This window comes from Bubalus bubalis, chromosome 9 (assembly GCF_019923935.1).
Source record: "Bubalus bubalis isolate 160015118507 breed Murrah chromosome 9, NDDB_SH_1, whole genome shotgun sequence".
In the NCBI taxonomy this organism is placed as follows: domain Eukaryota; kingdom Metazoa; phylum Chordata; class Mammalia; order Artiodactyla; family Bovidae; genus Bubalus; species Bubalus bubalis.
In genome coordinates, this window is record NC_059165.1 from 99,820,390 (window position 1) to 99,846,268 (window position 25,879).

The window sequence follows — 25,879 nt, forward strand, 5'->3', positions numbered from 1 at the left end:
CTGGCAGCCTGATTACTGGAAGCCAGATGAGGCCAACAAGGGGTCCTCACACTTGTGTGTGTTCAGTAACTCAGTCATGTCTGACTCTTTATGACGCCATGGACTGTAGCCCACCAGGCTCCTCTGTCCATGGGATTTCCCAGGTAAGAATACTGGAGTGGGTTGCAATTTCCTCCTCTGGGGATTTTCCCGACCCAAGGATTGAACCTGAGTCTCCTACGTCTCCTGCACTGACAGGCAGATTCTTTACCACTGAGCCACCTGGGAAATCCACCTCTCCACCTGTAATACCCATCAAAACCAAAGAGGACTTCCCCTCTGCAGGCTGGATCATGCCTTTCTATCAGTTTCTTGTAGGTGAGGAGGCGGGTGGAAACTATTCATATGCCCCAGCTGGCACACAGTTCACAAAATTATTTGGTGCCTGTTGAGTGAGTTCAGGGCTCAGGAAAGCAGCGTCCAAAGGGAAATTCCAGAATGTCCCAAGCCTGTAGGAATGTGTGTGGAATCTCCAAAAATGACGTCCCTTTGGACACAACATGCCTTACCTAGCTGGAACCCAGCCGTAGGGAAGACCTACTTACTTAGACCACATTGGAGAACCTGGAAATTGCTAGCAAAACGTGGCTAGATTTTAGGGGTTCAACCCTACCCCCTCAGCATCTCAGAAGTAGATGCTTCAAGTAACTCAACCTGGCCACAATTTTAACTTGTGGCTTGTTCTTTTTTTTTTTTTTTTTTAATATTTATTTATTTATTTGGCTTCACTGGGCCTCAGTTGCAGTATGTAAGATCTAGTTCCCTGACCAGGGATTGGAACCCAGGTCCCCTGCATTGGAAGCATGGAGTCTTAGCCACTGGACCACCAGGGAAGTGGCTAAACTTGTGGCTTCTGAGTGAGTAATCTCCTACCCTTCTCCATGAAGCCAGGAAACAAGGCTTGTTGGTACACAAAGGCTCTCATGATACTATGAGCTCCACAATTGCCAACAGGAAAAGATCTGTGCTTTGGAAAGTACAAGTATAAAACACTTTCCGCAGTGGATAAGAATCCACCTGCCAATGCAAGGGACACGGGTTTGATCCCTGGTCAGGGAAGATCCTACATGCCTCTGGGCAACTAAGTCCGTGCACCACAACTACTGAGCCTGTGTGCCACAACTACTGAAGCCCATGCACCTAGAGCCCATGCCCCACAACAAGAGAAGCCATCACAGTGAGAAGCCTGAGCACCACAACAAAGAGTAGCCCTGACTCACTGCAACTAGAGAGAGCCCGCACAAAGCAACGAAGACCCACGCAGCCAAGACAAAAAAAATCCTCTGTTTTGCCCAGATAGGCCCGAGGAAAAAGATAATTTCTTTGGGGTCTTATTTCAGTAACCAGGGATTGAACCCTGGGCCCCCTGCAGTGGAAGCAGAGTGTCTTAACCACTGGACCACCAGGGAAGTCCTGAAAAAGGAAATGACTTAGCTTCCTTTATTCTGAGACAGGGGTCCCCAAAAGTTGTAGCTTCAGAAATTTCTAGAGCCTAACCTGGATGAGTAAGTGCTGAGCACTGACTCACCTTCTCCCCGCCCTGCTCTCCGGTGAACCAACAATCTGTCTTTGAGGACTTCTCACCATGTCTCTGATGCCAGGCCTCTGAGTTCTGGAGCGCTCAACAGTTGAAGAAGGCTCAGGGGTGGGGTCTGGAACCAGGAGAAAGGAGATAAGGTAAGGAGGGGTGCCAAGTCCTGTTTTAAGTGTCTGCTTGAGTCTGTATGTGTGTGTAGTGGCAACCAACCTCCCCAGCCTGCTCATAACAATCAATGGAACAAAAGCACAACATGACCCCAAACCAGCACTGTCCAGTGTGAGACACACAACTGCCAAGCCAGCCACATCCAAGCTGTGTCTGATTTTAAATGTTCCAATAGGCATATCAAAGAAGTAAAAATAAACAGGAATTTAATTTTAATAATGTATTTTTACCCAATATATCCAAAATAATATTTCAGCATACCATTAGTTACATGACTAATAACATTATTGTTGATAATATCATCAATAATAATAGCACTAATCAACATAAAAGTTGATTAATGAGTTTTTTTTTTTTTTTTTTTTTACATCTTTCTTTTCATACTAAGTCTCTGTGTGTTTCACCTTTACAGCACATCTCAATTTTGATCAGCCACGTTTCAAGGACTCAGTAGCCACATGTGGCCAGAGGTGACCATACCGGGCAGTACAGGTAGAGACAAAAGCGGGCTCCCTGCCTATGGGGTCTAGCAAGGTGGGGGGGGGGGCGTGCATTAGAAAGGGCAGTGAAGACACCCACAGAATAGTGAGAGAGCTCAGGTTACAAGTTGCGGGGTGTGTGCCTGAGAGCTTTTCCCCACCTCTTTCCCCTTTACTTTCCTCCCATTCGTGATAGGGGTTCCCTCGCCGGAGCAGCCTCTCCATCCAGGTGCCCCAGCCCATGCCTCCAACCCCTAGCTATCTCCCGTTGCTCCCCGGTACTCCCCGGGGGCCGTCCACCTCCGAATTCACCCAGTCGAGCTGCCGGCCATGTGGATGTTGCCTTCTGCTAGCTCCCTCCCCCCGCCTTGCAATAACCGTCGCTTCCCTTGGTTTCCACAGAGACGCCACCAAGGGGCGGGACAACGGTCGCTCGCGACCGGAGGCCCTCTTTGATTGGTGGATAGCCAAGACCCTTCTTTTTCCTCCATCCTCCTCCCTCTTGCCCGTGCTCCGCCCCCCACGGTGGGTTCCGGAAGCTGATTGGCTAGCCCCGTGGCGAGAGCGGCTAGTTCCTGCGCAGACCGGCTCTGAGGGGCGGGGACGAAGGTGGGCGCCTTGCGCACTGATTGGCTGGAGGGGCGCGAGCGGCAGGGAGGGGCGGGGCGGATGCGGGTCCGCGGTTAGTCTCGCGCGGCGGTCGTCACCGCGTGAGGTTTTCTGTGGTGTATCGTGCGCAGGTAGCAGGAGCAGCAGCCGCCGTGCGGGGGAGCCATGAAGCACTATGAGGTAAGAAACGAGAAAACGGGGATTGAGCGACTGCCACAGACCTGTTTTTCTTTTACGTGAGACAGTCGGCTCCCCGTTTTACGTCCTGTACCCAGAAAAGAGAGCCGGACGGCGCAGGCGCAGTAGGCATGCGTTGTGCCCAGGGCCACTCGTAAATTTCAGTGCGCATGTGCGGGGGAGGTATTTATAATTCTGCTACCCTGGCTGGTTTGGGGGTGCCTTTTCTTGGGGTCTCTGCAGGACCTGGGAGGCTTGCAGGTTCCTCGCAACTCCCCCTGCGGGATGAATTGTAGACTTTGGTAGGGGAGGAACGAGGGTGTGGAACCCTTGCTCTCATTCTTGAGGGTGTCTTGCACAAACCTTGCACCATGCCTCGGGCTTAGAAAGGGGCTTTGCAGTCAGGCCTCTCTGGCATGACCTTTGGACCCCTTCCCTCGCCCGGGACGGCTCCCTGAGCGGCTTAGGCGGTGAAGGTGGTGTAGCTGCAGTGCTGGCTCCTGCTGAATAGCAAAGCTGATCTTTGCTTTCTGTTAATCTAAGAGATCATCTCCGTCAGCCCTGCTTGTCACCGAGGAGAAATCTCACACCCACAGCCACTTTTGAAGTTCAGGGCTTCTGACTCCTAACTGGGGCCTCTTTTACCCTTAAAACGAAGTGTTCTGATGAACTTATCAACCTAGCTGATAATATAATATTAATAATTTCATTATTGCTGGCTTATAAGTAGCATTAAATGATTAATTTATTATTAAAGTTCATAATAATAATTTAGAGAGTGTTACGTTTCTGCCAGTGAGTGTCTGTTACCTTGTTTTCTTAGCCTCACAGCCTTGTGAGATAGGAGACTATTATTATTGTTTCTGTATATGAAGAAGCAGTCTCAGAGATGTCAAATGACTTGCTCAGAGGTCCCCAGCTAGTTAGTAAATGCAGGACAGAGAAAAACTCAGGACTCCAGAGTGTCAGTTGCTAACCACTTTGCCATACTGGTCCCCAAATGAAAATTAGCCAGTTGAGAAACTTTTTTTTTTCCCCCTTCCCGGGTTTAAAAATGTGTGTTAAAATACACATAAAATTTACCGTCTTAATCATTTTTAAGGGTGCAGTTCAATGGCATTAAGTACATTCACACTGTTGTGCCACCATAACCATCCACATCCACCTCCAGAACTCTGTTGTTTTCATCTTGCGTAACAGAAATCCTACCCATTAAACACTAACCCCCTTCTCTCCTCTGCCCAGCCCCTGGCAACTGTCATTCTACTTTCTGTCTCTTTGAATTTCACCATGTTAGGTGGTTCATATAAGTGTAAGGAGACAGTCTGATTTTTGTTTGCTAGTGAAATACCACTGCTTCTGCCCACTCCCTTTACTACTGCTACTGTTATTGTTATTACTTTCTGTGATAATTTACCCAGAATCTTTTGAAACCTTTAACCCAGAAGTTGTTAATGATTTTTTGACATGGAACAAAGATGAGGAGGTAGAATTTAGTAATCTCTTATGCCTCTTTCAACTTTATGATTGTAGAGTGAAATTCTTCTAATACATTTTTCTAATACAGTTTTACTTTTCAAAGCCTCTCTGTAACCCTGGAGAAAAAACCACATTCAGTTTGAAAGATGGAGGATGGGCGATACATGTGGCCTTTGACAAAATGGAGTTAATTTTGGTAGTTGGCAGGCGGATAAGGTAGGCCCCTGAGGATCCTTGGGGTGGACACTTAAGTTCTGCAAGCTTGTCACAGCCTTAGGGTCATGGCTTGATCGGGAGGACACTCAAACCCTGTCCCTCTTGGAAGGAGAAGCTTCAAACCCACTGTTCAAAGTGACCTTGGAGGAAAAAAATAAAGTTGTTATATTTCCATGTTCTGTGTTATCATTCTCTGCTGACATTTGCCACGTAAGCGCTGAGGTGGTAGCTCCAGGGTTTCTGTACAGGGGTAAAATATCTCTCAGCCCAGTTTGCACAGCAGGCTGATCAGCTCTATTACAGGTGTTTGTTGCAGATCAATAAAAAATAGCAGAGATTCTTTCCTTCACATTTAACACCTTGAGAAAGACTGTATTTCTATTTGGGACTAAGTCTGTTCTTCCACATCCCTCCACCTGTCCACTGCCCCCCCCCCCCCCCCCAAAGCAACCCCTAAACCACTGGGTGATTAACACCCACCAGAAAGACCTTTTTGACTGGGAGAGAGACCTTGGAAACTATGGAGTGTAATTTACAAGAGAGAGAATTGATGCTCAGAAAGGTGCGGGACTCGCTCAGTGACACAGTGAAGTGAATGAGGGTTGATATCTGATGTTTGAGGCAGGTAGGATTCCGGGAGGGGCGATTTTTGCTGCTGTTTCGGTAACAGTTTGCTGACACTACCATTCTCTGTTCTGTGGTCCCAGAGGAAAATGTGACTTTTCAGCGGCCTCACTGAGACGAGGCAGGTAGAACAGTTTACTCATGGGCCTTCTCCCAAGCAGGTCTTTGGAAGGCAGAGCAGGCCTTGGGATTGTCTTGGGGTCAGAGCAAGGTCATCAAGAGAACTGCTTATCCAAAGCTATAGGAAATTTTTTCTTTTTTTTTAAATTTTGTTTTGCCATTGCAGATGAGAGTTCCAGGTAATGATCCCAGTAGCAGCTCAGCTCTTATCTTGTAAAGGAATCTCCTAATTCCTGGGAAGATGGGTCCGTCTCAGCTTCCTTGAGCCTGGGTCACTGCTCATTTCCCATAGCTGGAGACCCGGAGGCAAGGCAGCCTCTTCCTCCTGGGGTCCCCAATAGGATCTTCCATTTAGGATCCCATTTAGGTCCCCATTTAGAATCTCCTGCTCTTTCATGCCTCCCCTCAAAAGGGTAGCTTTGTTGGTGCTCATCTTGTTAATAATATAATTCTTGCTTCAGCTTCCTCCACAGGAGTAAGTATGTGAAAGTTCTGGAAGTAGAGTTCTGCTCAAGAGGCAATTGTTTGAGCCAGAGAACTGGGTAGGAAGGGGGAAGTAAAGGAGAATGTGGACCCATGTATAATGGTGTCAGAGGTGCTTGGGCCTTGGATGGGCCTGGCTCTGCCACTCACTAAATAGCCTAGGGCAGATTACTTAATCTCTCTGAGCTCCTCAGAGCAAAATAATTGTGACAGCAAAGGCCAGTAATAATGTTATGAAATTGCTGGAACTATATCATAAGGGGTATTTATAGAAGAGGAGGCGCTGCACACAGCACTGGTTCATTTATTTTAATTGTTGTGCATGATTTCTTCATATGAAAAGCAATTTAGTTTGATTTACTTGGTCCTTTAAGCTTCCCTGGAGGCTCAGATGGTAAAGTGTCTGCCTGCAATGCGGGAGACCTGGGTTCTGTCCCTGGGTTGGGAAGATCTCCTGGAGAAGGAAAGGGCAACCCACTCCAGTACTCGTGCCTGGAGAATCCCATGGACGCAGGAGCCTGGTGGGCCACAGTCCATGGGGTCGCAAAGAGTTGGACACAACTGAGCGACTTCACTTCACTTTTAATAAATCTCCAGACATCATGTTGAGTAGAAAAAAGCAAATAGCAAAAGGTTTTTTTAATTTAAAAAAACATACCAAATGAGATTTATATGTGTTTTTTGTGGATAGACACCTAATTAAAGGATAAATTGTAATATGAGATTAGAAATGTATGGGAATTACACAGTAAGAGGAACCATTGCTTGGGGAGGGATGGAATGGGAGGAAAAGGCATAGTGAGGGCTTCAGCTATGTCTTTTTCTTTTTTTTAAGGAATCTGTTGTAATAAATAGAGTAAAATATAAATCTGTTTAACCTGGGAGGTGGGATCTTAAGTGTCTGCTGTCTCATGTACTTTTTTCCTTCTGAATCCTTGGGTCCCTTTGAAGTAGAAGGTGAGGGATAATTTGGGTTTTTGTAGCCATCAAGCACTGTGTTAACATGCAGGTTTCTGACTTCTGCACATTAAATTTGGTGCCTGTTTGTAGGAAGGTATTGTGTTTTGACGGAGAAGGCAATGGCGACCCACTCCAGTACTCTTGCCTGGAGAATCCCACTGATGGAGAAGCCTGGTGGGCTGCTGTCTATGGGACACGACTGAAGCGACTTAGCAGCAGCAGCAGCATTGTGTTCTGAGATGGGGCCTGCTTGATCTCTTCACTCACACCCTGCTGTGTGCTGCATCCAGCAGGCCTTCCGAAAACGCTTTTGGGATTGATTGTTTAATTACAGACGGGGTGGGAGCCTGGTTATGATCAGCCTCTTTCTGGGTCACTTTTTTTTTCCTTTTTATTTGGCTGTGCTGGGTCTTCATTGCTGCTCACAGACTTTCTCTAGTTGCGGCACATGGGCTTCTCATTGCAGTGGCTTCTCTTGTGGCAGACCAGAGGTTCTGCCTGTGCTTAAGTAGTTGCAGCATGCGGGCTCAATGGGTGCTCCAACGCATGTGAAATCTTCCCAGATCAGGGATCAAACTTGTGTTCCCTGCGTTGGCAGGTGGATTCTTTACCACGAAGCCACCAGGGAAGCCCCTGGGCTCCTTTTTGTTGCTGGATACCAGGGGCAGGTCACATTTCTTGTGTCCTTGCAAAAACCCTGAGAGTTGGATACTCCTCCTTCCTCTGTTTTGTGGATAAAGAACCTGAGGCTCAGAAAGGTGAAGGAACTTGTCCAAGGTCACATCGTGGTGGAGACAGGATCCAGACCTCGGTCTGTCTGTAGAAGAGCCAGAGCCATGGTAATGCTGGGGATGCTGGCAGTGCTGGTAGTAACAGCCACTGGTGGTTACTGAGGCCTGTGAGCACTTGGTCAGGGGGCATCAGTGTTACTTCTGCTTAACAGGGAAGGAACCTGAGGTCCAGAGAAGTCAGTTAAGTTGCTCAAGGTCACGGAACCAGCAAGCAGTGGTGCTGGGCCTTGGTCTCTTGTTTGCCTGACTCCAGTTTCTGTCCCTGTGACGATTCCCTGCTGATGCTAGTTGGGTTGGTGGCTGTGCTGTGCTGTTCTGAGTACCCAGCATCCCTGGAGGGAGGATGGGAGGGGCCCTGTGGGGTCCTCCGACAGACAGAGCCCCTCTGCCCTCACGTTGGATGGGCTGCCCCTTGGAGTTCCGGAGGTGAATTAGATTGGGATGGGGTAGCTTCAGAGCATGGTGAGCTTTCGGGACCTTTCTTGTGTTGGCATGTGTCAGACCAGGAGCCTGTGGGGTTGGGGTGGTTTTTAGGCTTTTCTATGCCCCGCAGGCTCTGAGCAGGTGGCAGTTTACACTGGCGATTCTCCTGGTGAGCCCCTTTCTCTGACCATTAGAACTGTGGCTCTACACTTCAGCCACTCACCCCCTTGCTTCTTGGAATCTCATTGCCCCCAGGCCTCAGTGAGTTCTAGAACTCTCAGATAAGGGGTGCTTCCCCAGAGCCACACAGTCGGGGCCCCCTTGGGTGGGGTGGTGTCCTCCTTAGGAAGACAGAAAAGCCTACCAAGTGTTGGGTCAGGGATAGGTTCAGATCCATAACTGCCCGGCACAAAGTATGGAGCCCGTAGGTTCTGTAACCTCTCGAGCCAATTTTCTCATCTATAAAATGGGGATCCTGGTGGCGGTGTGCCCTCAGTGGCTGACTTTGGCTCCAGTCTTCCCAACCTTGCCTTCAGGGAAATCAGGTTGCTAAGCTTGAAATCAGCAGAGGGCGTGGGCAGGGGTTGTATTTACACCATGGACTGAGGCAGATGCTACAGGCAGACCCTCCCTCTTCCCCAATCCCAAGTTACTCATGACCTGCACACCTCTGGGCACAATGGGCCCTACCTCACAGGTTATCCCTTCAAGGAATTACTGCTCTGGATGGGTGCAGCACAGCAGCTAACATTTAACTAGTTCTACTGAACTACACCGGAGAAGGCAATGGCACCCCATTCGCAGTACTCTTGCTTGGAAAATCCCATGGATGGAGGAGCCTGGTAGGCTGCAGTCCATGGGGTTGCTAAGAGTCGGACACGACTGAGCGACTTCACTTTCAATTTTCACTTTCATGCACTGGAGAAGGAAATGGCAACCCGCTCCAGTGTTCTTGCCTGGAGAATCCCAGGGACGAGGGAGCCTGGTGGGCTGCCATCTATGGGGTCGCACAGAGTCGGACATGACTGAAGCAACTTAGAAGCCACAGCAGCAGCTGAACTACACCGTGATCCTGAGGCCTGAGAGAGGAAGAGGAGGCGCGGCCTGGGTGGAGGAGGCGGGGCCTGGGGAGGAGGCGGGGCCTGTGTGGAGGAGGCGGGGCATGGGGAGGAGGCGGGGCTGAGGTGAGCAGGTGGGTGGGAAGAACCAAAGTGGTAAGGGTGGCATTACGGGTGGCGGGTGGTGGTGGGTGGGCAGCTGGGCGCAGGGTGGGACAGGTGTTGGAGAGACTGGTGAGGGGCTCGAGTCGGGGTGGGGAACCCTGAGCCTGGCAGAGCCTCTTGAGTAACTGGTTCCTGAGCAGTGAGAAAAGTGGAGAGTTGACAGCTGTGAGTGTGGTAACGTTGTTAATGCAATTGAGTTTGGTTGGGAAACCCTGTACTTTCACTGACAGGCTTGGCCGGATGAGAAAGGCCCGGAGACCTTGGGCTGGTTGGTCAAGTTCAAGCTAGATCTTAACACCCTCCTGATATTGACAGTGGCAGCTGAGAATGTTTTAATACCTGGCCACAGCCAGAGCATTGTGAGGAAAGTCACTACTGATACAGTGCTTACTCTAAGTGCTTTTTATCTATCATCTCCTCAAAATGAACCTGTGAAGCTGGTACTCTTACCCTTATTTGAGAGATGGGGAAACTGGGACCCAGAGTAGGGAAGCAGTGTGAATTCACAGCTGGTGAATGGCAGGGCCTGGATTCTACTAGACCCAAAGTGGGCTTTGCTGTGGGTGGGCCCAAGCGACCACGTGCTGTGGAAGGAATGAACTGTGGCTCAGTGGCTGTGCCCTTTAAAGGCAGGCCACCAGCTCTACCCTCAGGACAGTTACTTGACTGTCTTGGGACATTTCAATTGTCTCATCCGTGAAGCCAGGATAAAGACACCTGTCTTGGGACTTCTCTGGTGGTCCAGTGGGTAAGACTCTATGCTTCCAATTCAGGGGGCCTGGGTTCCATCCCTGGTCTGGAACTAGATCCTACCTGCTGTAACCAAAGATCCTGCGTGCCGCAACAAAGATCATCAATCCCGTATACTGCAGCTAAGACCCAGAATGGCTGAATAAATAAATATTCCCCCCCCCCCCCAAAAAAAGACACCTGTCTCATGGAGCCCCTGGGCCATCTGAAGTGCCAGCAAAAGCACACTGGTCCAGGGTCAAGGTCCAGATCATTAGGTGGTCAAGGACAGAGCTGTTTCAGTGAGGCCACCTGGAATACTTTCTGCATGTGTTCTTTCCAGAACATCTCCAGATGTGTTAATGAACAAGACCCAGCGGGCTCCTGGAGATGGAGTTGTGCCAAACAGTATGCCCAGAGATAGAGGAAGAAGCCCAGAAGCCCATGATGGTTCTGATGTCACACACCTTGAAGCACATTTTGGAATGAGCTGTTCTGTCCTTCTTTGTGGGAGGACTGTCAGTGAAGTCACAGCACAGTCAGAACCCACTTTCTAACATCGCGAGAAAGAACCATTCCAGGAAACAGGTGCCCAGAATGGACCTGGTCCCCTCTGATGCCTGTCACAACCTCCTTCCTTACAGGCACACCACTGTGTCTGTTCTTGGCCCTTGCCCAGCAGCAGCCAGAGGGTCTCTGGGGCAGGGAGGATCGTAGCACTCCGCACCTCAGAACACCACCCTCAGAGCTTCATGTTTTCTGCCCTCTGCTGACCTCACTCATTGCTGGGCTGGTTTCATCTCGAACATCTATCGCCACATTCCTGCCTTGCACATAAGCCCTTCCCCTGGCCAGAAATGCTCTTCCCTCTGTTTTTCCTGTGCCTGCTTTCTTCTCATTGAGAGCTTACCTTCATTGTCATCATAGAGGCCTTCCTTGACTGTCCTGCTGAAGAGGGACCGCTGCAGCCTGTTCCTCTCCTCTGGCCCTCCCTGGGCTGTGGTTGTGGTTTCATTTGGGAACTTGATGGCCTTCCTTCCTGGACAGAGTGAGCTCCGTGAGGGAAGGGGCTGTTGGTGTCTTGTTCCTGCAGCTTCCCTGGCACCCGGACGGTTGAGGGAGGTTTGTGAACGGGTGGGTGAATGTATCTTCTGCCTGGGGTCAGGCCTACGGGCTATAGAAGGGTGAGTGCTGTCCTGCTGCAGCGACCTTCTGCCTGGGGTCAGGCCCACCGGGTGTAGAGGGTGAGTGGGTTCTTGCTGCACTGGATGAGTCCAGTGTCCCGTGTGTTGGGCTGAGGTGGCCCCGTGTGACCCATCCTTAATGGTCCCGACCTAGGGAAGTTGGCTTTACTTTTAAGCCCTGGGTCCACCCTGGCCACTGTTCCCTGTTGTCCCCCTCCTCCTGGAACCTGGGCACGACGAGCCCAGGACCTGCCAAGCCCGCCTGTGGGCCTGCTCCTCGTCTTGGCACAGGTTGCTAGCATCTCCTGCTGGTCTGGACACTTTTCTGTGCAGGCTCCAATCACATGTTCTCCAGCCCATCTCCCTTTTCTTTCCCCCTTGGCTGTTCTGGGTCTTTGTTGTGTCACCCGGGCTCTCTAGATGCAGTGAGTGGGCTTGGTTGCCCCGAGCCACATGGGATCTTATTTTCTGAACCCAGGTCCCTGGCATTGGAAAGTGGATTCTTAACCATTGGACCACAAGAGAAGTCCTCCATTGTCTATTTACTAGTTCATTCCTTCTGACATTTTTTTTTTTCCTTCTGTGTACCTATTGTATTGCCAGGAAAGTGGACTGAATGAACCTTCAGCCTCTACCTTCAGGGTCTCTTCGTCTAAGCCGAAGCCTGAAAGAAGTCTTCCGGGAAGGGAGGAGCTCAGCTTGGGCAGAGGTCTGGAGGCCAGGCTAAGTGGTTATATGATGAGTGATGGGGCTATCAGGCCAGGCTTTGCAACGACATCTGTGGACTCACTGGCGATGGAGGTCCTTTTTCCTGTTGATGTTGCCCAAAAGCTTAACTTTCAGAGAGCAGTTAATTGAGTCCTTGGAGAGTGCTCCCACTGTGGTGTTGTGTTATATAAACGTGTGACAATAGTTGTTCCTTACTACTGACAACTGTGTTGTGGGTGGTATTCAGCACTCCCTGCTCCCGCCCCCAGTCCAGTGGTTAGAGATGGGCCACGAGCCTCTCAGTCCTCTGGGGGATAAAGGGCCTCTCAGTAGCTTGTGGTGACTGGCAGGCCGGCACAGCCCTGCCCCTGCCCTGTCCCTGCTCGAACCAGTCTCTTATGTAAGCAGAGCTCATGGGCCATTCAGGTACCCTGGGAGACTGCAGAGTTCTTGCAGTCTCAAGGCCTTCTGAATTCTTGTTTTCCTCTTTAAAAGGACCAGGGAGCAATGGCTGGGGACCATGCCCATTGTGTGAGGGGCCTGAGGGAACGTTGCCTGGCCTTTGGGTGTGAGTGGGTCTTTTAAGCTGGTGGGGAGGGCAGTGGTAAACAATCTGCTTGCCAATCAACACGGGAGATGCAGATTCGATCCCTGGATCGGGAAGATCTCCTGGAGGAGGAAATGGCAACCCCCTCTAGTGTTCTTGCCTGGAAAATCGCATGGACCGAGGAGCCTGGCAGGCTGTAGTCCATGGGGTTGAAGAGTCAGACTGAGCACACACACAGTTTAATGCTAGCATCTGGGGCTTCATAGAGCAACCGGAGGCAGGCTGAACTGGAGCGGGTCCGAGAGCTGTAGCTTCTGGTCTTCTTGTTAGGAGAAGCTGTCTCCCAGGACACCTTAGGAAGCTAATCTAGAAGAAGAGGGGTGGGTTGGGGGAGTTGCCGAATTGATGCTTCTCAGGAGGTGCGGTTGGCAGAGCGTGTCTCTGGTGGGGGGTGGTGAGGGTAGCAGCGGAATTCTCGGGAAGATACGTATAGCCTGGAACAGTGTGTTGTTGAGTCCACTCTGGAGAATCAGATGATCAGCAGTCTCCTGGCTGGAGGTGGCATCCACAGAGGGACAGGCTGGGGTTGAGCCGGGAAATCCCAGTGCTGGGCCAGATTCTGGAGAGGTAGCTCTGCTCGTCCCATCTTCAGATCCCATCATTCAGGTCTCAACTTGAATGTCACTTCCTCCGAAAGGCTCCCTCTGAGCCACCCAGGCCACACTTGTCACCTTCTCACCGCTCCTGTTTTGGTTTTCCGAGTGGCACTTAGCACCTGCAGAGAGCTGTTAGTGTGAGGCTGTCCTCTGTCACCCGCGCTGTGGATCAAGTGATTGTGTCCCTGCCTGTAGAGACCCATGGGAACAGGCTGGGTGGGCTCAGGCAGTTAGCTGCATCGTCCATGCCTCCCCCCAAACTGTCCCACACCCAGCGATCAGGAGGACCTCCAGCTTGCGGGGTGCCTGGCAGTTCCCTGGAACTGGTGGATTTAACTGAGGGCACTTGTAGCTCCGGTGCGTTAGCGTGGGCGCCTGCTTATCTTTTGGTACTTTGGAACTTGGCCATTTCTGCCCCCCTGTTTTTGACTCCAAAGTTGCTTGAATCCTGAATGTTCATGTAGGGATGACATGGAAATTCTACAGGAAGCACTAACCGTGACGGGCAGGCCCCAGTAATGTTTCCTGCCAGGCTCCTCCAGGCGCCATCTGAGAAGTGGGCCCCGCGACTGTACGCATTCTGAGCACCTGTACGCATTCTGAGCACCGCATCCGGGCTCCCTGGGGGCCTCGGTGGATGGCAGCATTTCCCGTCTCTCCAGCTGGGCCTGCGAACCTGCACCATCTGGGGAGAAAGCGTGGGGAGCGGTGTCTGTGTGAAGACTCCGGGGCTGATTTCCTCTTGCTTCATTTCACTCTCTCTGCTGGAGCTGAGCTGGCCGAGCCCTGTGGGGTTGGGGGAAGCTCTGAGGATCTTGACCTGTGAAGCTGCTCACAGGCAGCACTGGACGGGGGCAGGCAACCAAGGGCAGCTTCCAGTGCCCCTCCTGCAATAGCTGTAGCTGAGTATTTTCTCTTAAACTACCTTTCCCTTTATGGACGTGGCTAGGCCTGTTCAGTATTCCAGAAACCCTGCCCTCCTCCGTCAGAGTCTTCTTTCACTTGGTAGTTACTCTCCTCTCTTTGTCCCACAATGTACATCTTTCCCCCTCAGCATTTTCATGTTCCTGAAGTTGGGATGCATCTTACGATTTGTATCTGTCCACCCATTTTTCTAATGTTGGCATATGTGTCCCCCCTCAAAAAAAAAAAAAAGTTAGCAGCTTGTTTTGAGTCAGTGACACTTAAGGATCCAGGAATTAGGGCGTTTTTCTCAGTGCTTGCCACCTTCATGCTCTCATCAAAGCCGCCAGGGTCTCTGGCCTGGGTTGTCTGCAAGACGGTCACTGCTTCCACGCTTGTCCCGAGCAGCAAGAGGGTTCCTTCTCAAACCAAACCAGGTTGTGGCACTCGAGCCACTGCCCCTCCCGGGACTCACACCTGGAGGACTCGTCTCAGCCTCCACTCCGAGGCTGCCCCGCAGCTGCGTGCCTTTGAGCACACTGGGCTGCATCCAGTCTTCGGATGTTCCTGAGCCCTGCCGACCTGTGTGCTGCCCCAGGGCCTTTGCAGTTTCCTCCGGGAGCCTCATGCTGGCCATCACTTTGGCTCAAGTCACACATCCTTAGAGAAGTCTTTCCTGACCGCCTCCTGTGGTCCTCTGGGCTCCCTGCCCAGCTCTTTTTTTCCCAGCAGCTGGTTCATCCTGACCTCGTGTTATGTAATAGATTCTTTGCCCATGTTCCCCTTGAGCCTGAGCAGACCCAGTGGGCTGGGGCGGGGGGTGGGGGGGCGCTTGGCCATGGTATCCTAGCATCTGGGCCAGTGCCCGGCATGCTGCACACAGGTCTTTCTGTTCATCATCGAGCTTAGCACCCTGCACAGGCCTGGCACAGCGAGGGGCCCAGTCAGTGTTGCCTGAGCAGATGAAGAACGGGAACTTCTCAGCCAGCAGAAGGGGTTCTTGGGGGTTTGAGATGCCCTCCATATGTGGCTGAGCCCTTCGCAGGTCTCTGTGTAGGAACCCCTTCCTGGCTCTGCTTGGGCACTGGACACAGGGTCCAGGGCTCTGTGGGCTTCCTGGCCCGGGCCAGGCGTCTGCAAGGAGCACAGGGAGCGGGATCGCTGTGGGGCAGAGCCCTCTGGCTTACGTACGGGAAGGTTTGATGGGCTTGCTCGGAGCTCCTCTGGGCCACGTGTTGCCTGGGAGCCGGGCAGCCCCTGGGGCTGAGACTGGACTGGGATAACGGACTCTTTCTCTCACACCCTGACTGGGCAGTGGCTGCTGTACTGTGTGTTCTCGGGGACCTGCGCGGGGCTGAGAAAGTGAGCAGTGCCAGGCCCTGGGACCAGGTCACGAGTCACTGCTTTCAGAAAAACAGTGGAGTGGTGCCTAACGGTAGCTGGAAGACCTTACAGATACTTCTGAGACTAGGTCACCGTGAGACTTTGGGCCAGTAACTCAGAAGGAGTTCACGCAAGTGGGGACTTTTTTGCTTTAACAAGACCCTGTCTATACTCATCTGCTTATTTATGTGAATATGGCTTCTTAGTGTTTACTCGAATAAAGAAATGTCAGAATAAAAGCTCTATCTCATTCTAGCAATAAGAAATAGTCACCTTGGCTACATGACCTGATTGGGAAAATGGTACATCCATGCCATCTAGAGACGCAGTGCTGATAACCTGCTGTTTGTGGTTAATGTTTAGTGACGGTTGTTGATTCATAGTTTATGTTTAGCTGATAATATAATGATAACTCATCCTGAAGGATTTTCTCTTTACACTTAGAGCCTTAGGTCATGAAAATGTTTTTAAGAAATTTCAATTTGAGCAGTAGATATGATGCTCAGTAATAAATAACCTTCAATCAGGGACTTCCCTGGTGGTCCAGTGGAACCAGTGGAAGCCGCTGCAGTCGGAAGCCCGAGCACCACGAAGCGTAGCCGCTGTGCTCTGCAACTGGAGGTAACTGGTGAGTCACAACGAAGACCCAGCACAGCAAAAAAAAAACACCCCACAAACCTTCAATCACGATCCTGTATTTGAATAAAATTCAATGCAGGAGGGTAGCGAATAGAATTCAACTTCAAGGCAAAAAAGGAGCAAATATTAAGGAGCTTGTTTATAGCCTTTTTTTTTTTTTAAGTGGAATGATGGTAGATAGGCAGCTACTTAGGTATTTAGACCCTGGTGAGATTTAACAGAGCCCCATAAATTTTATATAGAATTTGCAATATCTTCAGTAGGCCGGAAATGACATCTTTTGCAACTGTTCAAGCTCAGGTGAAAAAGTATTGTCAACTTAAAAATGTGTTGGGGGATACATTCAATCAGCAAAATTATTTTAGGGATATGTGTGCGTGCTCATTTACTCAGTCATAGTCTGACTCTTTTTCGACCCCATGAACTGTAGCCTGCCAGACTCCTCTGTCCATGGAATTTTCCCAGGCAAGAATACTGGAATGGGTTGCCATTTCCTCTTCCAGGGGATCTTCCCAACCCAGTGATCAAACCCACGTCTCCTGGGACTCCTGCATTGGCAGGCGGGTTCCTTACCACTGAGCCACCTGGGAAGCCACATACATGACCAGTGTTCATAGAGCACCCAGATTGCTCACAGATGCTTCCATGTGATTACAGGAAGGAGGAGTGGTGTTTCTCAGTGAGCTGGGTCTCTTTGGGGTGTTCAGTCAGCATTTCAGACTTAACATGTCCAAAACTGAGCCTGGATTCCCCCCCACCCCCCACCCCAACCTCAGCCTGCATGTTCTGCATGACTCCCACTTCCCCACGCCCATGCCTGCCAGTTAATGGCAGTTCCAGTCTTCTCATCACCAGGCCCCAGGCTGTTTGACTCAGCTCTTTCCCTCACGCCTCATGTCCAGGAATTGGCAAATCATGTACCTCTGCCTTGGGAATACCTGTGGAATATAACTGCTTCTCATCAACCCTGCTGCCATCATGAGGCCCAGGCCAGGGATTGGCAGACTCTACCTGGGAAGGGCCAGATGGTAAATGCCCGAGGCTTTTCTGGCCATACAGCCTCTTGACGGCTTCTCAACCCTGCGGCTGTCACAGAAGCAGCCCTGGACGATCCGTCAACCAAGGAGCATGGCTGCGTTCCAGTGAACTTTGTGGATACTGAAATTTGAATTTCATATAATTCCCATGTGCCATGCAATAGGCTTCTGATTTTTTTCTTAACCACTTAAAAGTGTAGAAATCATCTTAGCTTGTACAAAAACAGGTGGTGGGCCAGAATTAACCTGTGGGCCATAGTTTGCTGGCCTCTTGGTTTAAGCCATCCTTTATCTTGATAACTTCTTTTTTTTTTTTTTATCTTGATAACTTCTTATTGGTCTTCCGGGTTCCATCCTTATTCTCCCATATATAGTCCAGAGGGGTCCTTTAAGAACTCGTTGGGTCACATCCCTCCGGTGCCCAGAACCCCCATGGCTCCCACTTAAGTCAGAGTAGAAGCCACAGTCCTCACCAGGCCTGGGAGACCCTGCATGACCCATCAGCTCCCTGTCCTCACCTCCTGTCCTCCCCCCACTACCCCGATCCCCAGTCACAGAAGCCTTGGCTCTGTTGCTTAAGCACACCGAGCAGGTGGCACCTCAGGACCCTTGCACAGGGCATTCCTCTGCGTGGACGCTCTCCTTCGATCTCTCAACTGCCCTTTCCTTAATCACCTTCAGGGCTTGGCTCAACATCCTCTCGGGGGAGATCTTTCTTGACCACTTTATGTGAAACTGCCGGCTCCCTTCACCTGCCACTCCTGGTCCTGTTTTATTTATTGACATGCTGCACAGCATGTAGGATCTTAGTTCCCTTGCTGCTGCTGCTGCTAAGTCGCTTCAGTCGTGTCCGACCCTGTGCGACCCCATAGACGGCAGCCCACCAGGCTCCCCCATCCCTGGGATTCTCCAGGCAAGAACACTGGAGTGGGTTGCCCTTTCCTTCTCCAATGCATGAGAGTGAAAAGTGAAAGTGAAGTAGCTCAGTCGTGTCTGACTCCCAGTGACCCCGTGGGCTGCGGCCCACCAGGCTCCTCCGTCCATGGGATTTTCCAAGCAAGAGTACTGGAGTGGGGTGCCACTGCCTTAACAGGGATCAAACCCATGTCTCCTACAGTGTATGCATGGAGTCTAAACCTCTGGAGGTCAAGGAAGTCCCTATAACTATTTTATGGTCTGTGTTCCCTGCTAAAATGTCAGTTCCACACGGGCAAGGATTCCGGGCTGTCCTTCCAGGGCTGAACCCCCCCAGAGCCCCTAACAGTGCCTGGCCTGTAGTAGGTATTTAGTCACTATTCAGTCACTGCTTTTACAGTGGAATGAGTCTCAGTGTCCTCACCTGGAAGAGGGGAGTAATAGTAAAGGAGATAATTTGTGTCAGGACCTGCCTCCCCGCCTGCATGTTGTGAGTATACAGGAGGTGTTAGCTGCTGCTGCTGTGGGCATTAAGGCCGGCCACATGGGTCTCATACTGGGCTGTCGCGCAAAACTGACCTTTCTGCTGCACCTGGGGCTGGGCGTGTTGTGCGCGGGTCAGGAGTCAGCCTGGACGAGCGCCCCCTGCTGGTCAGCGTGTTGTCAGCCTGTGTCCACAGGGCTCCAGCGTCTCCTCTTCCAGGTCCCTGGCCCGACAGCGCCTTCCTGCCAGAGATGCAGAGAGACCAGATGTGATCACCAACCTTGACCTGGCCAGGGTGTGCAGGGTTGCAGATCTGGGCCATTCTCCCAGGGTCTGGGGCCAGGGACGGTTCTAGAGGACGAGCATTCAGTTCTACGGAGCAAAAACAGGTGGGGCCCTGCCCCTGGAGCCTGTGACTCCTGAGCCTTCTCTGCCTTGTTTGTAAAGTGGGGTGACAAGGCCAGCTCGAGCTGGTGGAGGCTGGGTGCTGGCACCCTGCTTGACGGCTGAGGGAGGGGGCAGGGACTGGGTAGGGAGCGACTGCGGGGGGGAGGTGGCTGAGAGTTTCAACGAGGGCATGTCAGTCAGTCAGTCAGGCAGTCTGTCTGTCATGATAAGGGTTTGGAGCATTGTCCAAAGGGCAAGAGCCTATTTGAGGACGGCAGCCCAGGGTGAGTTGGCCACCTCCATCTGTCGCTGGGAACTTCGAAGCTGTGGGTGCCAGACTCCATCAGAGGTCCCTATTTTCTCATCTGCATTGTCCAGGTCAGGGCTCTTGAGGTGGGCTTCCTAGGTGGGCAGGATTCAGGGTCATTGGGCGGGGCCCTTTGCCACACCTGCCACGGGGATGCTCTCTGTCAGGCCCTCTTGCGAGCATTCCTGTGTCAGGGCGCAGGCAGGAACAGAGGCTGGTCTGGCTGTGGTCTCTGCAGCTCTCTGCCCCCACAGCACTGGTTTTCCAAGCTCATTGGTGGCTTTAGCCTGTGGCAGAAAACAGCAAAACAGCTGCTGACCCTGCCTGTGCCCCTCTGGGTGGTGTTGGGGTTACAGGCCCTTTGCCCTTGGCATGGCCTGGTTCAGCGGGGGCCCGGAGTCGAACAGATAAGCCTCCCAAGCACACTCCCTGGGGAGGTGACTTGTTCTGCAGAATCCAGACCTCTGGAACTTAACATCAGCAAGGAGCAGGGTGCTTTCCAGATAATCAGGTCCAGGCTTTGTTCCCCCTTTCTTTATTTAGCATTTAGTCCTGTTCTCCAGAATGCAAGTGGTTTTTCTTTTTGTGTGTGAGGGTGGGCAGTGGGATTCTTTGGGCCCAAGTTGGCTGGCTCTGACCTAGTTCTGTGCCTCAGGCAAGAGCAACCCCTTTTCCCAGCCCTGGTTTTCTGGGCTGCTTAGCTGGGGTTGCAGTCTTTAGTGTACAGGCCCAGGTGATTGTGCAGGTAAAGATCTCAGCACAAGGTAAGCAAGCATCTGATAGACCATACTAGAGGCGGCACTGCCAATGAAACGGGCCTTCAAGGTGCAGCTCTGTCTAGGACAGCGCCCTCTGGAGGCCCCGGAGGCCTGTAACTGCCCAGGGAGGGGTCTGAGCCATGGGCACCAGTGGGCTGCTGGTCAAAGAGTGTGGTGGCCCTCTTGGGCCCCAGACCCAGAGTCTTGCCATGTTGCTCCAGCTCCTTCATCTTGGGCCTTCTGTGGTCATAGCAACCAGCCAGGGCACCTGGGTGCCCAGAGAATGCCCTGCAAGGCTGACTACTACTGGGCTGTGGGGGGGGGGGTGGGGGGGCTCCACCAGCTTCTGGCCTTGGATCCCAGAGCCCAGGGACATTGGCATTCAGACCCTGCCATTAATCGTCTGGCCAGCAGGGGTGGGACGTCTGGCTGCTTGAGGCCCTAGGAGTGGGTGGTCAGTCTCTGTGCCTTTCCTACCCTGGGTGACATTCCCCGCCTCCCCACTGCAGCACTTCAGGGAGGCTATGCAGTGCCCCCAGGCACCTTGGAGAAATGGGGTTAAGAGCTGAAGCCACCGGGGAAGGAGGTATTTCTGGCCCAGCAGGTGCGGCCTGTGCTGGCTTCCTGGCAGCTGAGCCCAAGGTTTTCTCAGCTGCCCTGGCAGGAGTAGTGTGACTTCGACATTTCTGGAAAGTGGAAGGGAGAGGGAGCCGAAAGCGCTGAGCCGCTGAGTTTAGGTGAACGTGCTGAAGACTCTGCATTAGTGAATGGGGTGAGCCGGTCAGGCCCACACTGCTCAGGGCCAGGCCTCCATCCATCCTTTGAGTGTGGCCGCCCTTGTGCCCCGTGTGGGGCCTGTGGGGGCCGGGAGAGCCCAGGTCAGTGGCTGAGGGACCCATGGGGCCCTCTGCCCCTTTACCCGGAGTTGAGGCTGCACTGAGCAGGGCTTGCGCCCACCACAGGCCTCTTGTACCCCAGCCTCAGGAGCCCCCCACTGCCAACCCTGACAGTCCTGCCTGGTGCAGGCACTGGCACCGGATGGGATGTGCCAGGCTGCCCAGCACAAGGCGGCCTGGTTGAAGGGCCCTTCTCTGGCAGGCAGCCCCTGTTGGGTCCGCGAGAGCCTGCGCTAGACAGGGGGCCTGTGCCATTGCCGCCTGGGGGTCTCCCCAGGGCATGTGCCTGCTGGGGGCACAGCTCCGGAAGTCTGTGTGGTGGGCAGTCTGGGGGAAGTTTACTGCTGCATGAGCTGGGAGCACCCCTTGGAACTCGGCTTCCCCATCTGTGAGATGGAGTTAATGGCGCCTGTTCCCTCGGCCGCCTTGGGGACTATAAAGGGGGGTGAGGAGAGGTGTCTGGGTAACAGCTGCAGTTCTTACCCTCTACTGTTGGGAGGGTTCCCTTGTAGGACACGCAGAACTGGGTGGTGATAAGGGTGACCTGGAGTCCACGCTGACTCTCAGGCCTGGGCCTGGGATGTAGACTTCCCCGGGGCCCCCGGGTCTTGTTTACATCCAGGAGGGGCCAGAGGGACACTGGGCCTGGCTGTGTTAATGAAAATGGGGAAATGGAAGCTCGAGTGGGGTCCGGCTTCTGGCTCGGGAGCCCTCCTGGGAACTGGCGCCTGGGCCCTGTGTGGCAGCTCCCACGGGGTAAAGCAGCAGTTGCAGACTCGTCCAGCCCGGGCTTAGGTGGTGCCTCCCCTTCCTGCCACCCTCCTGCTTGGTGCGTCTCCCTTCTGAGGCCCAGGTCAGAACCTCAGAGTCCCTCCCTTCTCACCCCCACATCCAGACCCTCAGCACATCTGGTCACATCCGTCTTCTCAGCCTGTCCACTTACTCCCTCCATGGTCACCTCCCTGCTCCTGCCCCCATTGGTGCCTCCGCCCTGGTCTTTCACTTTGCAGGGGGTGCCTCTGAACGAACCCTCGGTGGCTCCCACTGCGTCAGTAATAGCCAGAGTCCCTCCTGTGGCCCACAGTGCCTGTGCCTTCCCTCGCCCGCTGTGATCAGCCCCTTCCCTCCCCATTTGTGCCTTCCTGCTTTCCCCCTCCACACACTGCTTCTGCCACACCGGGTCTGCTGCTTGCTTTATATTGGTCAGGGACATATTAATACGGCTTTTGTTGCCTGTTATTGATCAGAGACAGATGAGTAACACTTACATAACAGGTCACCAGCCACAGGCGTTAGTTTCTGCAAAAACCCCTCGGTCAGCAATGAGTTAAACATGCTGGTGCAGCCTCAGGGCCTTTGCACTTGCTGCTCCCTCTCCCTGGAACGCTTGTCTACGTGGCCATGTGCATGGAGTGTTCCCACTTCCACTGGCCGGCCTCCTGACAACTCTGAAGTGGCCATCGTCCCCGCTCCTGACTCCCGCACCCCGCCTCCTTTTTGTTTTTCTCCACAACTCTTGGTTTAAAACATGCCACTATTGATCATCTGTCTCCCTGTCCCCTGCCCTCGCCGGAACGCATGCAGGTCACGGCAGTGCCCGCGGGAAGTGGGGAAGCGGGAAAGGATACGCAAATGAAGGAATGAGCGTGAGATAGTGGCTCCCCAAGGCCGCCTGGCTGGTGAGTGGGAGAACAGTGCACATTCTCCTGATCTCATCCTGCCGTGGACGGAGGTACCCGGGTCATTCACCTGGAGCGCCGGCCGCTGTGCGCACCCTTCGGGCCGTGGCCGCAAGGGGGCAGTGGAGAGCGCGGCAGCGTTCGCGGCTGCTGACTCGGAGCGCTGGTGCTGAGCTAGAGCAGGGACGCTTGGGGTCGCCCCGCCTCCGCCATCAGCACGTGTCTTGCTATTGTTAGGGTTCGGGCTCAATGTCACCAGCTCCTCGCACCACCCCTCTGACCTTGGTGTGGTCGGGCCCCTTCAGGGTCATCTTCAGGTTTTGCAGGAAAGAGGCCTGGCACACCGTGTGTCTGCCACTTGTATTTTGGTAGTATCGGTCTGATAACATTTACTTTTCTGTGAGAGTTATTCTAGACCGGACATGTTTGTGTGCTTTCTCAGGGAGGCCTTCCCTGACCGCTCTGTCTAAAATGGCTGTCCTCCCCACTCCTGATCCCCGGTTCTCTGTTTTCCCCTCATCTCCTTACAAACTTTGCCCTGTTGTCTGTGCCCCCCCCCCCCCCCCCGCACCCCCACAAGCACATACAGACTAGAATGGTGGTGCTGATTACCTGTAAGTCTTAAAGTAATCCTGTGAGATAGCAGGTGAGGGCGGCCCACTTGGTAGCTGAGAAAATGGAGGCTCAGAGAGGTTGGGTAACTTGCCCAGCACCACACAGCCCGAAAATAGGTGAGTCTTTTTGACCTCAGCGCCTCCTTGTCAGGGGCTGCTGGGCCTGTGGTGCTGCCTGCAGGCAGGGTGTGTGGAGCCTGTCAGCGGGGAACCCCTTCTGTGTTGGTGGTGCTGGTGAAGAAAAATAGAGGGTTCCCTTGGAGCCAGAGCAGGCTCATTGCTGACCCTTTGCTTCAGTCAGTGGTGCCCCAGGGCCTGGGAGGAGGGTCTGGCAGCCAGAATGCTGGGCCCCGCAGGGTCACCGGAGCTGGGCCGTGGCCTGCAGGCCTCTCAGAGGCCTCCTTGGAACGAGGCTGGGGAAAGCTCCCCGCAGCAGCTCCTGCTCTGGGGTCTGGCGTGGTGGGCAGGCCCCCCCGCCCCCCAGTGTGGTGACGGAGGGGTGAGGGAAAGGCCTTGGTTGGCTCAGAGGCTGGTGGGGAAGGGGCTTTATGCCCCAGCTCCGTGGCCTTGGGCAGGAGGCCTCCCACAGGTATTTCTGGAGCATGGCTCTTCCCAGGCTGTGTTCTAGGTGCCAGGGAAGGGCCGAGGACAGGACAGTCTCCGCCCCCTGGAGCTGACCATCCAGTGGGAGGCAGACGGTAAATGTCTGCGTTGCTATTTTAAGGTGATGGTCAGGAGGGACCTTGCTGAGGTGGCGAGGGAGAACCCTGTGGGGTCTGGGGGAGAGCGGCGCAGGTACTGAGAGCTGCATGTGCAAAGGCCCGAGTCTGTCCTGCTCTCAAGCCTGGTTCCCTCATCTGCCACGTGGGGATCACCCCGGGAGCCTTGCCTCCCTGAGGCTGTGGTCCTTGAGCTAGCTTGAAACAGGCACTCAAGGAGTGGGTGCCCCTTTCTACAATGGAGCCTTGATCAGCGGCATCTGCCCATTTCCACGAAGGCAGGGAAAATGGTGGGCCCCACTGCCTGGCAGTGTCTCTGGGTACTCCCCTGGGGTGGGGCAAGTCTGCAGCCCCACCCCCCCCCCCCCCCCTCCTGCAGGGTGAGCAGCACCCTGCCCCTTGTCCGATCCTGCCCTCCCACCAGCCCTGACCTTGTGGTCCCATGAGTCGCTGTTGGCTGGAGCCCAGAGCCTGGGGCCTCTGAGCGAGAAATCCTCCTGGGCTGGGTGACGCCATCGCTGAGCTGTCCCCTGTGCCCCAGGCCAGACTCCTGCCCTGCCCTTGTCCTCTGCCTGGCCATGGTGCCTGAGGCTTTGGGGCCACACCCCCCGCCTCACCAGTGCCCAGACTTCAGGTCAGCCTGATGGGCTTTGTTTCATTCATCCTCCAAGCTCTCGCCCTGCTCCACGTCCCCCAGCCCCTTCCCTCCATGGGGACAGAAGGAGACGCCCCCCCTTCAGGAACTTCTGCCACTCACTCCTCCTTGTCCCTAGCCTGCCTTCTCCCTTGGCGGGGAGCGTCCTGAGCCTGCTGCCTTCTCTTCTGTGCTCAGGATCTCTGCTCGGCAGCCGCCTGGGTCACCTCACCCCAGTCCTGGGCCCCCCACCCAGGCTGGCTTCAGGCCTGGGCACTGGGGTGTGTATGTGACAAGCATGGGGGTGAGCACGTGCTTGTCACAGAGCAGAGGGTGGGGAGGGGTGCAGTGGGGGGTAACTCAGGAGCTGAAGATTGGAAGTGCATGGTGGGGTTCACCACATTTAGGCTCTCAGTCTGGGTGAGGCGGGGTTGTGGGGAGCCTTTGCTGCTCCTTGTCTCTTACCTTTTCTTTTTCCGGGTAATTAGAACTGGTTTATACACCCACCCCCCAAAAAAAACCTACTTTATCGAGGTGAATTTCGCATAACATGCAGTAAACCATTAAAAAGTAAGTGGTTTGGCAGCATTCAGTACATTCACAGTGTTGGGCAGCCTCTATCTCATTCCACAGCTTTCTCGTCACCCCAGAAAGAGACAGGTCCCCATCAGCTGACGTTCCCCTCCCCCTCCCACCGTTCTGTTGTGTGTCTGCTTCCGTTTACCTGTTCTGGACATTTCACAGGAACAGGCGACCCCTTTGTGTCTGGCTTTTTTCACCTGGCGTGTGTGTGTGTGTATTCTCCTACCTGGCATACATGTGTGTGTGCGCATGCGTGTGTGTGTGTGTCTGTATTCTACCTGGCATACGTGTGTGTGCATGTGTGTGTGTGTATTCTCCTACCTGGCTTTTAAACTTAAAAAATTTGCCTTTCTTGAAGTAATTGCAGAGGCACAGACAGTTGCAAAATAGGTACCCACCCTGCCACCCACCCTCCCAGAGCCTTGCAGACCTCTCTGGGGTGGAGGTTTGGGGACAGGACATGAGAAAGGACACAACCAGCCACAGTGGCCCTGAGCTGGGGCCGCCCCCTCCCCAGCAGGCCCGGGGCCTTGCTTGCTGCCGGCCCCCCACCCCCCACCCCGGGCGGGCTTACCTCCGCAAGGCGCCGCTGCTCCTTGCAGCCCGGGTGCGGTCGCCGCGGTGGCAGTGGTGGCGGCCGCTGCAGCGGCGGCCGCTGGGCGGGGTGGCCCCTGTCCCTGCCGCCCCCTCCTGCCGCCCCGCTTCCTTTCCCAGCAGCCAGTTGGGGCTCCTACAGCCCACTGTCTCCTCCTGGGTCCTGGTCTGGTGCCCGGGTTGGGGGAGAGGGTAG

The 25,879-nt window shown here is 53.5% G+C and overlaps 1 protein-coding gene and 1 long non-coding RNA gene across 2 annotated transcripts in view; one reads left to right on the forward strand and one right to left on the reverse strand.

Moving 5' to 3' along the window:
- Positions 1-1,450: 1,450 nt before the first annotated feature.
- LOC112586995 lies at positions 1,451-25,849 on the reverse strand. The gene is made up of 4 exons (XR_003111555.3): positions 25,664-25,849; positions 18,609-18,755; positions 2,385-4,844; positions 1,451-1,691 (listed from the first exon to the last, which is right to left on the reverse strand). It is a non-coding gene; the product is annotated as an uncharacterized LOC112586995 (long non-coding RNA).
- TECR (trans-2,3-enoyl-CoA reductase) overlaps positions 2,878-25,879 on the forward strand; it is a 28,238-nt gene continuing 5,236 nt past the window's right edge. The window contains exon 1 of the mRNA XM_006066548.4: positions 2,878-3,012. Within this exon, the coding sequence (XP_006066610.1) occupies positions 2,998-3,012 (15 nt within the window). The 5' untranslated portion in view covers positions 2,878-2,997. The remainder of the gene's footprint in view (positions 3,013-25,879) is intronic.